Genomic DNA, 16,488 nt, shown 5'->3' with positions numbered 1-16,488 from the left:
CCGCGGCACCCCAGGGGCACCAGAGGACAGCGCGCTTCGTCTTGCATCTATCTACCGTCTGTCATCGAATCTACAAGCCAGGCAATTTTAAGAAAGAATAAAAATGCTGCCACGTGTATTACGAAATGCCAAACGATTGTAATACACCTCCGAATGACTACGGAGATCTTAAAACGTCCAAACAAGAGCTTATTCTAGGAACCAGTTTAGGCCGTGTTCTGCAAACAGCGCGGACGTTTAAACGCGAAACCACGGACTTCGCGTTCACTAGCCCTTCTCCGCTGAGTTTCGCTTTCAGTTCGCAGGAAACGAAAGCCTAGCGCCAGGGCTGGGGCGGGGACGGGGCGGGGACGGGGGTGTGGGCGGGGACAGAGATGCTGGTGCAAGGGCGCCCGTGCGCGGCGACCCAGAGGGCCAGAAGTAGGGGACCGAGGTGAGTAGGGAGGCGCGGGGACAGCCGGGGGGACCGAAGTGGGGGGACCGAAGTGGACGGACCGGGCGTCGCCCGCTGCGCCAGCCCCGCAGCCTCCTGGAGGGCCCCACACTGTGGCTGTACTTCCCCCGCATTCGACTGGGCAGCACGGGTCTGACGCTTGGCGGCTCTTAAGGCAAGTTTGGTGGTGAAGATAAGGCGGGGCTCTGCTCATTGCCTCGTGGATACTGATGGGATTTATTTGGGCTCCGCGGATTATAATAATGGTCTGTATTCGTTAATAGGTGTATTGGATCGATGCAGTTTCCCCACGCTGATGTACTGATTTAGACTTTTTAAAATTTTTTTTAAAAATTTTACTTTATTTTACTTTATATTACTGTATTGCTTTTGCCATACATCAACATGCATACGCCACGGGTGTACATGAGTTCCCAATCCTGAACCCCCCCCTCCCACCTCCTTCCCCATACCATCTCCTTGCATGACTTTAATTAAAGAAGAAACTGCAAAACTGTCTAAGTTTGTAAAAAAAATTCCAAAAAATGCAGACAAACCTGTGAGATAGAAATAAGGTTTCTTTTAATCCTCAACTCGCTATCATTTTATTGGGTACCTTGCCAGAAATTTTTATATGTACAACTCCAAAATTGCTCTGTAAATTTGCTTTCCCCCCACCTAACAGTATATTATGGACATCTTTCCACGGCAAGAGATACAGTCCACCTCATTTTAAAAACTGGTGAAAAATATGAGAGGTACGTCTTTCTATTTAAACACTTCATGGACGTTTAGGTTCTTTCCTGTTTTTACCGGTATGGATGATACAACAGTATCATTTATAGTCACAGTTGTGTGAATATATAAGCATATTTGTGGAAAGTTCCTATAAGTAGAATTGCTGGGTCAGTGGGCATACAAACTGAGAAATTTGAAAGATTTTGTTAAATTGTGCAAATCAGAATATTTTAGTCTGAATTTAGACCTTTAAACCTAAAACTCTATTCTATGACCCCTGAAAATCTGGACTTAAAAGTGTTTTGAAAATTAAAGCAGAGCCTTTACTTTCATGCTTTACAGCACTGAGGTAGCTATACTTTGAAATCATTGAAATAGGGGCACATATTTAAAATATTTCTTTTTGGTGGCTCAGACAGTGAAGAATCTTCCTTCCATGCAGGAGACCTGGGTTTGTTTGATCCCTGGGTTGGGAAGATCCCCTGGAGAAGGAAATGGCAACTCACTCCAGTATTCTCACCTGGAGAATTCCATGGACCTAGGAACCTGGTGGACTGCAGTTCACGGTGTCACAAAAGAGTCAGACATGACTGGGTCACAAAAGAGTCAGACATGACTGAGTGACTGACACATACTTTCCATTTGGTGTTACACTGTGAGGGTGAGGTGGGGGCTTCAGCCTGGACATTTAGGAGGTCTGCTGTGCTCATAGGAACCAGACAGGCCATCAGCTAAGAAGTACATGGCTTCATCCTGGTTTTTGGATTTCTATCAAGGAACTGGGGGAAAAAAAAAAAACCTTTAATTTTTTTTAACCAATAAAAATTTGGTGCACAGTATGGATGCTTTTATATTAAATATAGTGATGAGCTTGCAAAGAGGTTTCATCTGGAGTGTTCCAGTCTGTGTGCCCAGCGCATTACCGTTCCTGGAGCAGCACACACCAACGTGAAATGTGAGATCTAGATCTGTTGCCATGGTGGGTTGCGTTTGGAGTGTGAGCTGCCTCACATACAGTCCAGGCATGTAGGTTTTGTTCCTCTTTGGGCATTTAAGGACGGAGCTGGTTTTCCTTGCAGAGAGTCTAGTAGTGAGTGAAGAGCCCAGTTATAGCCCGGGGCCAGCCCAGGTTTCCTACGTCGAGTCTTAGGCTGTTTCTCTGAAGTCTCTGGTTGTTTCTGTGGCTGCAATGGTGGCTAGTCTAAGCCAGCTGTTTCTGTCCTTCACATTTCCCATTTATAAGCGTAAAAATTTTAGGAAGAGTGGGTTAAGTTAGTTTTGTTCTTTGGAACCTAAGATTTTATTAAATAGGAGACTATTTTTCAGAGCAATTTTAGGTTCACAGCAAAATTGAGTACACAGAGTTCCTATATACCTTCCGCCCCTCCAGCCTCCTCCACTGTAAATAGTTGTTACAATTTATGAACGTAGGTCATTATCATCCAAAGTCTGTGCTTTACATTAGGGTTCATTGTTTTGTGCATTCTATGAATTTTGACAAATGTATAATGGCATGTATCGACCATGTATCAGTCAGAATAGGAATAGTCTCACTGCCCTAAGAATCCTGTGTTGGAGCCCATTTTTCAGTCAGGCATTGAGTTTGAAAATTCAGCATCCTTAAAATATTCCTCAGAATATATCCATTCTCCTTTCCCCCATCACCACTTGCTTAGCTCACTTTCCCCATCCTTCTCAGATCTTTAAGTTTCGCTTTCCTCTCTTTTTTGCCCCACCTACCTGTCTCCTCTATGACTAGCTTTGACGTTTCCTGCCTTTCTCTGTTGACTTTTTGGGATCTGGCCTCTCACCTCTCCAGATGATACCTCTACTGGGTTTTACCGTCTTATTTTCAAGGCTGGCAGACTGCAGAGTAATCTCTCTGGAAAACAGCCTGATCCCTTCCTACTGTTTCATCAGATTTCCTTCGATGTGGTCTCAAAGTCCTAGGTTTTGCTCATGGAATTGTCAACCGCCATCATTTCTCTGTCAGTTTAACTTTTCTAGGCTGATCCTCATTAGAGGAATAACTGTTTATGACTATTGAAAATATTTACTAAGAAAAGAGAGAGTGTTACTGAGCCATTTAACATGAGCCTATTAATTATGCCACTTATATTTAGCAGTTTCCGAGCTTCTTATGTTCTCCTCCCTTCACCTTTTATAAAAGGATTGAGAAAAAATTGTAAAACTTCTCATTCCTAATTCACTAATTTTTTTGATCTTAAAATAGAAACACTATTGCTAACAAAGACTTCCTTAAAAGATTTTAAATCTTTGCCTTAAATGATTTATTGCTTATTTAAAATCATATTAATTATAAGAAATTAAGAAATTAGAGAAATAATCCAGGGAAAGACAAAAATGATTTGTAACCAATTGGAATTACCCTTTAATGACATTTTTGATATGTTTTGTCCCAGTCTTTTTTTCTCTGTGTGTGTAGTTATATTTGATAAAATTGAGTTCATACTATGTAATTTGTAAAAATTACAAAGAAAAAGAAAGAAAATAGGCTGTAAAAATGAATTTTGGTGAACAGTCTTCACATAGATCTTTGTATGTGTCTTTATTTCTTGAAGCCATAGTCCCAGAGCAGAGTCATGTTAACCAGTAGTCTTTCAGCTAAAAGTGTCAGGAACTCATTTCAGGCTAATTTTAAAAACAGGAGAGGGGGTTCTGAGTGGAGACCTCTGGGGGCAGGCATCTGGAGGCTGGGTTGGTCCAGGGCCTCAGCTGACCGTCTCGGGTCTCTGTTTCCTTCTCCGTCTCTTGGTTCTGTTACCTGTCATTGGCTCTTTTCCTTGGCTGGGGTTTTTTCTTCCTGTAGTGGGAAAGATGGTCTGATTTACAATCTTCTGGTCTAAAATCTCATCTAAGAAGTCTAAAGGCTGATTATTATCAGTCCTGATTGGGTCGCGTTTCCATTGATGAAACAGCCACCATGAGCCCTGTGAGGCCAGGCCTCTGAGCCAGGCAGTGGGTGTGGGCGCCAGGCAGTGGGTGTGGGCTCCACCCAGTCTTCATAGTCTAAAAGTTGAGAGTTTTTGTAAAGAAAAAGTGAGTCTGCTACCAAAAGGTGGGGTACTGGGCTGCAGAAATGACAGCTGTCCACTGGAGTCATTTTTGAGATTGTGGTGGGCTTTGCCGAGTGTGCGCCCAGGCTGACTGTGGTTGTCTACTCCTCGTGGCCATGTGTGGAGGAGGAGCTGCTGCTCTGCACCTAGCCTGTGTCTACACAGGTGACACCATGAGATCTTCACTGCTGACGCCTTAAATGGAAATAAAGCAGCCAGGAAATCATGCCCCTTTAGGGAGAGCAATACTGGAACTGAACTGAAAACAGTCTTCATGAAATGACTTGAAGGTAGCTGGTCTGCACACACACCTCTGTGCCAGTGGTCAGCCCCCTGAAACCCGAACTTGGTCAGTGCTTGTCCAGAATAGCCTCTCAGCCTTAATGTGCCCGTAGGCGCATTCACCTGGGAACCTTGTCAAAATGCAGGTTCCAGTCCTGCCTCTTTAACAGACTTCAGGTGGTGCTGATGCCACTGGTCCAGAGACCTGCCTTTCTAGTGACAAGGTGTTAGACAAGTGGTTGCCAATATTTCAGCAAAATGAAAGAAAACCTCCCCTTCAGAAAAGAATTATACTCTCAGTATCCATTAATTGAGAAAACACATTGGAAATTACTACATATTCAGAAAAGCTTTTACACCTTTTGGCAGAACACTAAAGGACTGAGTGTTAAACTCAATGTTTGGTTACAGGTGAGGCCATCTGCCTCTCGCCTGTGCTGAAATGCACTCCAATTTCAGCACATTGCTGGGGTTGAAGAACGGGAGGATCTTACAGCTGGTGTCCCCTGAGAACTGTTTAGATTCTCAACAAGGCTTTTAGTGTGGTTACTTCTTCAGTAGTTTCCAGTGAACAAACTGCAGGTGCTAAGTTCTGCAAACTACAGCATTAGGGTGTGTGTGTGTGTGTGTGTGTGTGTATTATTGTTTGAGTAGCCTTTTAATCACATAGTGTCTGCTATTCCATAATGTTTGAACATCTTATAGTAAGTTTGTGACAAAACCATTCCAAAATCTCTGATGAAGGATGGCAAAACTGTCTCGCTGTCTTTCTCTGACCTTACATTCTTCTGTGCTATAGTTACCTCCTGGACACATACTGAAGGGTGTGAACAAAACACTGTATGCCAGACTTGCCATATAATTTGTGGGTCCCCTAGTAAAGTAAGAACATGGGGCTCCTTATTAAACAATTGCGAAGAATTTCAAGACTGCAACAGGGGAGCGTTAAACCAAACCAGGCGCTTCTGAGTATGTCTTTGAAGCTACACGGGTTGTGTACTCATCAAGCCAGCCCTTGACTATGTCTGTGACTGCCAAACCATTCATAGCCTTCATCTTGTTTGTTCCACTGTTGATGACAACTGTATGACATTGACATTTAAAAAACTGCTTTTCCAGTCTATATATATTTTTCAATCAGACTTTTTAGGAGAGAATCTGACTGGACTCACCATTAACCCATCATGCTGTTTAAAATAGGCTCTGGTTGTTTCTGCCTGTTCAGATGCTCGGTATATATGATATAGAAGTAGCACATTTAAAATAATCACTCTTTATTTGATGTGTACAGCAGAATGTTATTCAGAAAATTTATTTCTAGAAACATATTTTCCAGAGCAGGTTGTCCTTAGGATTCATAGTTTAGGTAACTGTCAAAAGTCAAGCATTTGATTTCCAACCATTGAATTGAGTGACCATCTAAAGTCATCATTCAGACAAGAGTTTTTAACCTCCGCAAGTAGACCAGATCTTAAAAAGAGTGCTTGATTCATGTCTATAGTCTGTGATTTTTGAAGTTTGACAAGTGTGAACAAATTGTGTTTTTGGTGTTTGGTTTCTTTTCAGATTTTTTAATATTGTTTCTTATACCTGCAGTGAATAATGATTTATTCTTAATTTTTTGTAGATATTTTTGGAGTTTTTCCTCCTGATAATAACTGGTAAAACTGATGTTCTGGTTTAAATTCATCTACACAAGATCTGAAGTATTTGCAAAAAAAAAAAAAAATTGCAGATATGGTTTTTTTCTTGAAAGACTTGTGACTTAATTGGAATTACATAATTAAAATTTAAATACAATTCTTAGAGATTATTTTGTTTAATATGAGAAGTCTGACATACCAAACAATTTTGCAAAGTGTAGAATTGTTACAATCTAACTCTGTTATTCTAAATTACTTTAAAATTTAATAAAATTGCCTAAATAGCTTTGTAAATCAGCTATATTCTAATAAAAAATTTTCATAAAGTTGTAAGCCAAAAAAGATACAATATTGCCTGTAAGCTATTTAGCAAACTTATTCACTCTCTTTACTACAGGTATTTTCCATTTCTTTTCCTTTTTTAATATTTTAAAGTAATTTTATGCATATAATTAGTGGTCCAAACCATTCACTGTTGCAGCGTCTTTCTTTTGCAGTGAAAATTGTGCTTTAGTGTCTCAACATAGAAAGTGTATGAGATTCTCTACCCTAAGTTGTGTGGATCGTTTGCAACTGGATCTTCAGATATTAACAGTCAGTCCAGGTGACCCCCCTTTTCGGTCACACTGGTCACCTGGGTGGTCACCACAATGGCCATTCAACCATGTGCCAGTGCAGGGACACCGGAAGGGACACTGAGCTAGGCGCTTGGTGGTCGGCCTCTCAAAGGCTGAGGCCAAGGAGTGGATGCATCTTAGCTGAATAATAATAAAAGGGAAGCCATGCTCTGGTACTTCCTACCCCAACTGAAAAATGGAAGTCTTCATACAGGGTTTAGCGTGCGTTTGGATACAGTGCCACTTTCGTCCAGAGCTTTGTCTGTAGATGGGAACGACTGGTCTTTCTGTCAGATCTAGGGTTTGGTATTTTGTCTTTTACTATCTGTTCTTCAGTGTGTGCTCTGCTCTGCAGACTGTCTTCAGCCTATGTCTACCCGGTCATTCCCCTGCATCCCACTAGGGGGCGGGGCTGACACACCCACATGATTCCGCTTCTGCTTTGCTCGCTGGAGACAGTTCTGAGGGAATCTGCCTTTAAGTTTAGGGTTCTTCTTAATTAACTTAAGCAAACTGAGTGTCTTTGGGAAAAATCCTGGGAGTGATCTGTGATTCAGATTTGTCAGCAATAGGTCAGGTCTGCCTTCCCTGCTGGGCTGTGCAATGTGAATGACTCCTTCATACCCGGGTCAGACCTGTCTCTTCACGCCTGTGTCTCGTCTCCTCAGACTACTGCCCTTGACTCCAGGTTCTAATTAATTCATTAGCTCCTGCTGCTAAGTCGCTTCAGTCGTGTCCTACTCTGTGCGACCCCATATATGGCAACCCACTAGGCTCCAGCGTCCCTGGGATTCTCCAGGCAAGAACACTGGAGTTGGTTGCCATTTCCTTCAATGCATGAAAGTGAAAAGTGAAAGTGAAGTCGCTCAGTCGTGTCTGATCTTTGCCACCCCATGGACTGCAGCCTACCAGGCTCCTCCGTCCATGGGATTTTCAGGCAAGAGTACTGGAGTGGGTTGCCATTGCCTTCTCCGATTCAGTAGCTCAGTTCAGTTCAGTCCAGTTACTCAGTTGTGTCTGACTCTTTGCAACCCCATGAATAGAAGCACGCCAGGCCGCCTTGTCCATCACCAACTCCTGGAGTTCACCCAAACTCCTGTCCATCAAGTCTGTGATGCCATCCAGCCATCTCATCCTCTGTCGTCCCTTTCTCCTTCTGCCTCTAATCCGTCCTAGCGTCAGAGTCTTTTCCAGTGAATCAACTCTTCCCATGAGATGGCCAAAGTACTGGAGTTTCAGCTTTAGCATCAGTCTTTTCAAAGAACACTCAGGAATGATCTCCTTTAGAATGGACTGGTTGGATTTCCTTGCAGTCCAAGGGACTCTCAGGAGTCTTCTCCAACATCACAGTTCAAAAGCATCAGTTCTTCAGCGCTCAGCTTTCTTCACAGTCCAACTCTCACAACCATACATGACCACTGGAAAAACCATAGCCTTGACTAGACGGACCTTTGTTGGCAAAGTAATGTCTCTGCTTTTGAATATGCTATCTAGGTTGGTCATAACTTTCCTTGCAAGGAGTAAGTGTCTTTTAATTTCATGGCTGCAGTCACCATCTGCAATGATTTTGGAGCCCCTAAAAATAAAGTCAGACAGTTTCCACTGTTTCCCCGTCTATTTCCCATGAAGTGATGGGACCAGATGCCATGATCTTAGTTTTCTGAATGCTGAGCTTTAAGCCAACTTTTTCACTCTCCTCTTTCACTTTCATCAAGAGGCTCTTTAGTTCTTCTTCACTTTCTGCCATAAGGGTGGTGTCATCTGCATATCTGAGGTTATTGATATTTCTCCTGGCAATCTTGATTCCAGCTTGTGCTTCTTCCAGCCCAGCATTTCTCATGATGTATTCTGCATATAAGTTAAATAAGCAGGGTGACAGTATACAGCCTTGATGTACTCCGTTTTCTATTTGGAACCAGTCTGTTGTTCCATGTCCAGTTCTAATTGTTGCTTCCTGACCTGCCTATAGGTTTCTCAAGAGGCAGGTTAGGTGGTCTAGTATTCCCATCTCTTTCAGAATTTTCCACAGTTTATTGTGATCCACACAGTCAAAGGCTTTGGCATAGTCAATAAAGCAGAAATAGATGTTTTTCTGGAACTCTCTTGCTTTTTCCATGATCCAGCATGCCGGGGTCCAGCCCCGGTTGATCCAGGGAAATTCGAAGCGTGGATGGCGTAGGCGAGGAAAACTTGTTTATTAATATAATATTAGATTATGAAGAAATAGTGTAGTAGGAAAATTAAGTGGAGAAAGAATGCTGAATAACTTGGCTTACGGGGTAGGCCAATAAAGTTCCAGACAAGGAACTTGCACCATCTACGTTGGGCCACCGGCACCCACGTGAATATCAAAGGGTGCCCCACCTTAGGCTCCCTTTCTCGCGGGTCTTAAAAGCCAGGACAAGTAAGTAGACTTGGTGAGCCGCCCCGCTCCAGATGGGAATTCAGCCTGAAATTAGAGTAAAGAGGAGACACAGGGGAAACCAGTCCAGCGACTCGCCCCAGCCTTTATTGTCTAGAAAGGCCTTTTATATCTTTTTGATTGTACATAGAGATCAATGGGTAATACAAAATTATGCAGTGTTAGCAGCCGAGACTCTTATCAAAACCAGGCTTTTCTCTCTGCATACCTAGTTGTATACACAAGTCTTAGGTAATTTACATCATCTTCCAGCCAAAAGGGCCAGTTAACATTTTACAGCCTATTTTCTGATAAGGGTTTGTCAACCAGAAGACTTATTTGTGTTGATCTTCCGAAAGTCTGGTGCCACTCTCAGAAAGCACTAAATAAAGTTACATTCTTACATAGCAAAGATACAGCAACTTATAACAAGTAAAAGGAGTACAGTGATTTATAACAAAAGAAAAGTAATTAACTCAAAAGTTTAGTGTTGCTAACATCAAAACTACTATATATCTTTTTCCATATCCCATTTACATTGATTAACATCCTCCCAGGTGCCTAAAAGATAAAGAATATGGAGGTCTGGCAGCAATCATTGAGTCAACAGTGAAATCCATCACCAATATGATTTTTAGCTCTTTAGAAAAGGCTCTGTATCTTTAAGATGCTTTTAAGCTTCATGCCTCTCGCGGTTGGGGGGCTGTAAGCAATTCACAAGCTGTAAGAGGTCCGGGGGAACCTGTTGGGCAAGCTAGAGAGTTATCAGAGGGTGTTTAACTGAAACATCCCTTTCAAATGCAGAAGACTAAAGCCCTGATTTGACTTTTTCCAGAGAATATCAGAAGAGCAGAGTACAAAAGCCGGCAGATTTTTGTTTTTTTGGGGGTGCATGCTCAGGAAATTCCAGGGGGAAACCCTGAAGCCTGATCACGTCCTTCCATTTTGTCAGGTTTCCTTCCTCATGACCTTGTCACGGGCGGGATTCCTCACGCTGGCCCCCGCACCAGCAGATGTTGGCAATTTGATCTCTGGTTCCTCTGCCTTTTCTAAAACCAGCTTGAACATCTGGAAGTTCATGATTCAGGTTTTGCTGAAGCCTGGCTTGGAGAATTTTGAGCATTACTTGACTAGCGTGTGAGATGAGTGCAATTGTGTGGTAGTTTGAGCATTCTTTGGCATTGCCTTTCTTTGGGATTGGAATGAAAACTGACATTTTCCAGTCCTGTGGCCACTGTTGAGTTTTCCAGATTTGCTGGGATTCATTAGCTAGTGAATAATAAATAAATGTTTATGAACTCCTTTCCCCTAGCTGCAACGTTACTGGCAAGTACATGCTTTCGGCTTGTCTCTTCCCTCTGCTTCCCTGTTGGAGCTAATGGCCTTTTTGATCATAGTTATCCATTTAACAAGCTTTATCTCCCGTGCCCATTGATGCCTGAACAATGTAATATCTCATTTTCCTTGAGTTTGAATTACAAAAGAAATATTATATATTATCTTCTAAGAATTGTCCTTTGACTCAGCACTGTTTCTAAGATTTACCCTTTCAGGACATGTTCACTCAGGTGCAACTAAAGAGTATAATTTCACTGTGTACATTTATTACAGCCCACGTACTCATTCTTCTGCCTTTGGGCCAAGTGCTTGGATTGTTTCCACGTTTTTGCTGTACAAACAAGACTGATGTGAACTTTCTTGTGTATGTCTCCAGGGACACATGTAAGAATTTCTCTTTAGAATTTTTATTTATCTACATTCTTCCCAACACTTGGTTCAATCAGAATTTTTTTTTTTTTGGCTGCACTGAGCCTTGTTACATGAACCGTGAACTTCCAGATGTTCAAGCTGGTTTTAGAAAAGGCAGAAGAACCAGAGATCAAATTGCCAACATCCACTGGATCGTTGAAAAAGCAAGAGAGTTCCAGAAAAACATCTATTTCTGCTTTACTGACTATGCTTTATTGACTGTGTGGATCACAATAAACTGTGGAAAATTCTTCAAGAGATGGGAATACCAGACCACCTGACCTGCCTCTTGAGAAACCTATATGCAGGTCAGGAAGCAACAGTTAGAACTGGACATGGAACAACAGACTGGTTCCAAACAGGAAAAGAAGTACGTCAAGGCTTTATATTGTCACCCTGCTTATTTAACTTATATGCAGAGTACATCATGAGAAATGCTGGGCTGGAAGAAGCACAAGCTGGAATCAAGATTGCCTGGAGAAATATCAATAACCTCAGATATGCAGATGACACCACCCTTATGGCAGAAAGTGAAGAAGAACTAAAGAGCCTCTTGATGAAAGTGAAAGAGGAGAGTGAAAAAGTTGGCTTAAAGCTCAACATTCAGAAAACTAAGATCACGGCATCCGGTCTCATCACTTCATGGCAAACAGATGGGGAAACAGTGGAAACAGTGGCTGACTTTATTTTTCTGGGCTCCAAAATCACTGCAGATGGTGATTGTAGCCATGAAATTAAAAGACGCTTGCTCCTTGGAAGGAAAGTTATGACCAACCTAGATAGCATATTCAAAAGCAGAGACATTACTTTGCCAACAAAGGTCCATCTAGTCAAGGCTATGGTTTTTCCAGTGGTCATGTATGGTTGTGAGAGTTGGACTGTGAAGAAAGCTGAGTGCCAAAGAATTGATGCTTTTGAACTGTGGTGTTGGAGAAGACTCTTGAGAGTCCCTTGGGCTGCAAGGAGATCCAACCAGTCCATCCTAAAGGAGATCAGTCCTGGGTGTTCATTGGAAGGACTGATGTTGAAGCTGAAACTCCAATACTTTGGCCACGTGATGCGAAGAGCTGACTCATTGGAAAAGACCCTGGTGCTGAGAGGGATTGGGGGCAGGAGGAGAAGGGGACGACAGGATGAGATGGTTGGATGGCATCATCGACTCGATGGATGTGGGTTTGGGTGGACGTGTGCTGCAATTCATGGGGTCACAAAGTGTCGGACACGACTGGGCGACTGCACTGAACTGAAGCGAGCCCGTGGGTGGTGCACAGGCTTTCTCCAGCTGTGCAGTGCTGGCTCTAGAGCACGGGCTCAGTAGCTGTGTCATATGGGCTGAGTTGCCCTGTGGCGTGGGGGATCTTCCCTGGCCAGAGATTGAACCTGTGTCCCCTGCATTGGAAGGTATATTCTTAACCACTGGACCACCAGGGAAGTCGTCAGAATTCTTAACCGATGCCAGTTGAACAGTGTAAAATGGTACCTCATTATGGTCAAGGTTTGCAGTTCTCTGCCCACTAGCGACCATTAACTTTTTATAAAACTTCAAATTCTGGAACTCTACATATTTTCCAGTCCTGACTTGGATTCAGTTCTGCAGATTTGCTCAGAGTCCTTTGCACACAATTCCCACATGCTCCTCCCCCAACCATTGGGCTTCCCTGCACATCACCTGCCTTGCCCCAAAGTGTCCTTTATTTTACACCATACCCTTTCCTTCATAATCAACTCAGATCCAGACCCACTTTTCCCACAAAACTTGCCCTTGTGAACATCAGGGAATTTAGGTCACTTCATTTAAACACTGAGTCCTAATGGGCCTTTCAGCCAGTGGCTAAAGTGCAGATGGGTGCAAGGCGTTTAGCTACGTTTATTAATAACCTTAAGGGGGAGTTCCCTGGTGGTCCAGTGGTTAAGACTCTGTTCCCCATGAAGGGGCCTGGGTTCAATCCTGGTCAGGGAACTAGATCCTGTCCACTGCAACTAGGAGATCCCTCGTGCTACAGCTAAGATCCACCGCAGCCAAATAAATGTTTAAAACCAAACCCTTAACTTTGTACACTGTGACCTTGTAATTATATTTTTAAGAATCTCTCCCAAATACTGATTTAGCGACTGGTTGTATCTGATGGTCAGGTAAGTTAGAAAGCCACAGACTTATTTGCACCAGGATAGGGAAATGATCAGAGTTGGACACAACTGAAGCGACTTAGCAGCAGTAGCAGCAGCAGCAGCAGCAGCAGCAGCAGCATGGAAATGATGGTCACGAGTTTGCACAAGCTCTGCAAGATAAAGAACAGGGAAGTCTGGTGTGCTGCAAGCAGTCCATAGTGTCGCAAAGAGTTGGACACGACTGAGCGACTGAAGAACAAGGGAATGATTGAGCAAACAGTATGGGTTGTGGCCTCAGCTTAGAATCTGGGCAGGCCTGAGCCCTGAGCTGCTGGCAAAGCTGAAGCCCTTTCAGCAGAACTTCGTGAGATGAAAAGGCAGGAGGCAGTGGGAGGCCTGGGCGCGGATCCCACTTCCTTGTCAAGTCTGCCTGTAGACACGAGGGAATCTTTGTGCATGGATCGCTGTGTTGGGCAGTGCCCTGCAGACACCTGTGTGCACTCTGGGCAGGTACGGACAGGGTATGGTGCTTGGGACCTGTTCTGAGACTCCTGAGATTCCAAGCATACCTGGAGAGGATGCACAGGTAGCTGAAGTCTGTGCTGTCTGGAGAAAGTGGGTTCTGGTTCACATGACCTCGTTTACAGCTGTGGTTTTGTTGCATCTGTGACCTTTGGTTTGACTGAGGAAAAATCAGATAGGTAGAGAAAGATTTTATACCTAAAGATATTCCCTGTATTTTTTTTTTTTTTAAGTAATGGTAAATAATTGAAAACAACCAGATTATTCTACAATGTTTGTTGATATATTAGGAATCATTTTGAAATGGTTGATGATGTACTCCTTTTTCTATCTCATGTTACAACAATTTTCCCAAGTCATTTTAAGCGCTTTACAAATTTTCTTGTGTGCTGATATAGCAACAAAATTACAGGTCTCTGTCAGTGACCCGTGAACATGGAAGGGGAAAAGGAGAAAGCCCAGGGCAGAAAAGAATGTGTGATAAAGTTGATTATGTGACTGTGCATACATGGGTGTAGTGTTTGGGTTCCCAAGGACATTTGCCAGTCAGTGCTGGCTGAGCGATTGGCAAATGTCCTTGGGAACCCAAACACTATGCCTATGCGTGCACAGTCACATAATAAACCTTATCACACACTGATCCCAGGGGCGGAAGAGCCTGCTAGGCTGCAGTCCATGGGGTTGCGAAGAGTCAGACACAACTGAGTGGTTTCACTTTCATACATTGGAGAAGGAAATGGCAACCCACTCCAGTGTTCTTGCCTGGAGAATCCCAGGGACGGCGGAGCGTGGTGGGCTGGTGTCTATGGGGTCGCACAGAGTCAGACATGACTGAAGCGACTTAGCAGCAGCAGCAGCTGGCTGAGTGTTGGCATTTCTTGGTGGAGCCTGTTGAGAAGAAGAGTATATACTCTGTGTGTGTGTGTGTGTGTGTGTTGTCTAAGAAAACTCAATAGACTGAGGACCTGCTAATGACTTGCTCCTCCGTTGATGATGTCTTCCCAGCTGAGATGATCGTGGGAGAGGTGTGCTGGGGAGCACCCCTGGGAAGACACCAGGGCAGGGGGCAGGGAGAAGTGAGCACAGCAGGGTGGGCAAAGGGGGGACTTGAACTGCCAGACTCTGCAACAGAGGCCTCAGCTGATCCTGACGGGAACTCGGGACGGGTGACCCTTCAGAGCTGTCACACCTTCAGGCAGGTGGTAAGGCCCTCATGCCCCTCATTGTCCAACCCCTGGAGAGGGACTGGGCCAGCTGTCTTCACTGGGGTGAATTCCTCAGGGGCCTCAGTGAGGGGCTGTCGACCACCACACCCTTCGGCCTGGGGAAGGGCTTCTGTCCTGCCAGAGTCTGGGTGTTGCCACCTCCCACCACAGGCAACATAGCTGTTCCCACATCAGGGTACAATGAGCCAGGGACTGGGATGGTCCTTGCGCTGCACCCATGGGGCATCAACAGCACCCTGGCTTCCCCACTGAGGAACCAGGACAGGCTTCCTCGGGTCCAGCGTGCAGACAGCCTTCGGGCAGTGGCACTGATGGCCTCCAGGGATGGTTTGGGCCTGGGATTGAGCAGCAGGGAGACCCAGGTGTATGGCTTGGACCCTTGGTGAATATAGAGCCGTTTGCCTGAATAGAGAGCCCGGAGGTAGGGGGAGAGGTTGTGGCTGTGGGTCCTGATGAGGAGACCGTGGGGACGAGGGACCATGGGGACAGTGCTCACCGAGTTGTCGTTTCTCGCCCTAGAGCTTTGTGGCTGGTCTCCCCAGACACTGACCCTCTAAGACTGGCTGTTGGAAGTCAAAACTGGTCACACAGATGTTCTTCCTCTTCACAGAGGGCCTCCCAAGGCAAGCTCATGAGAGCTCTTCTGGGAAGTGAGGTCGAGCTGTCCTGAAGACGCCTGCAGCAGCTGTCGGTCCAGGGACCTTGGAGCAACCACTGATGGGTACGTGCCGGGACCCCCACCGATCCTGGCTATCTCCACGTTTCTTGGCAGAGCCCATTGAGGATAAGGCAGAGGAAGCCCAAGCCCACCAGCCAAGACCCCGCTTCTTCTCTTTTGTCTGCATAGAAATGCTTTGCTTGTCCACTGGACCCTGAAGCCATGGAGCCGTGCAGTCCATGAGGCCTGCTTTCTTGTGCCTCCACTTCGGCAGCCGTGAAGTGGGGACTGTTGAGCTCCTGAGCACATAGGCTTGTTGGGAAAAATGGGGACTGCTTTTCCCCGCACCAGGGGCTTCTGCTGAGTGGGGAGCAGACATCTGTGGCCCTGCTGGCCCAGATTCCTGGTTCTTGTTGCCCTAGCATGTACACCAGAGCCCTTTCCCCAGGAACTCTGAGAAAGTGGACTCCCTCTTAAATGACACACCTTGTAGGGTCTCCTGAGCACAGGGTGGGTGGGAGAGGGGAGGTTGGTGGTTAGTGGGTCAGAGAAATGCTCTCTTGGTTTTCCCACATCCACGGAGTTCCCTGTAGCTGGCAGCCTCTTGAGGTGAGTTTAGATGAGGTGGGTCCCCCAAGCTTTCTCTTGATTTCCTCCCACCGTGTGGTAGGGCCTGGGTAGGGCGTTTGCACCAGGGTCTGGAATAGATTGTCTGGGAGGGTGCCCTCGGCCCTGACCCCGTGGATGCCCACTGTGACCCAGCACTGTGCGGCAGCTGCCGGGCAGGGCTCCAAGCTCCCCCAGGTGCTGTCTGTAGTCTTCTCTTCCTCTGCTCTTACTGCTGCACTGTTACCAGTTTGACAGCGAGTGATGCCCCTCGTGGCAAATCTCCTTCCTGGACGGTGGAGACTTTGGCTGCTATTTCACTTTTCAGAGGCTGGTGTTTCTCTCTCATTTCCAATTTGGTTGCAAGCTCCTTAGTGAATTCTTTGTGCCCCTGGGAGTCCTTTGTAGGATTTCACGTCCTCATGAG

At 45.0% G+C, this 16,488-nt stretch overlaps 1 protein-coding gene across 2 annotated transcripts in view; it reads left to right on the top strand.

Annotated features, from left to right (window-relative positions):
• Window positions 1-353: 353 nt before the first annotated feature.
• Window positions 354-16,488, top strand: part of LOC120858551 (ubl carboxyl-terminal hydrolase 18-like) — a 34,516-nt gene continuing 18,381 nt past the window's right edge. Inside the window, exons 1-2 of one of the 2 annotated variants that reach the window (XM_040234680.1) lie at window positions 354-433; window positions 15,408-15,518. In XM_040234680.1, the coding sequence (XP_040090614.1) occupies window positions 15,515-15,518 (4 nt within the window). In that variant the 5' untranslated portion in view covers window positions 354-433; window positions 15,408-15,514. Of the gene's footprint in view, window positions 609-15,407; window positions 15,519-16,488 lie in introns of both variants that reach the window. The other variant, XM_040234679.1, reaches the window with a different exon arrangement.

This window comes from Oryx dammah, unplaced genomic scaffold, assembly GCF_014754425.2.
Source record: "Oryx dammah isolate SB20612 unplaced genomic scaffold, SCBI_Odam_1.1 HiC_scaffold_29, whole genome shotgun sequence".
In the NCBI taxonomy this organism is placed as follows: domain Eukaryota; kingdom Metazoa; phylum Chordata; class Mammalia; order Artiodactyla; family Bovidae; genus Oryx; species Oryx dammah.
This window is presented reverse-complemented; position numbering and strand designations above follow the sequence as displayed.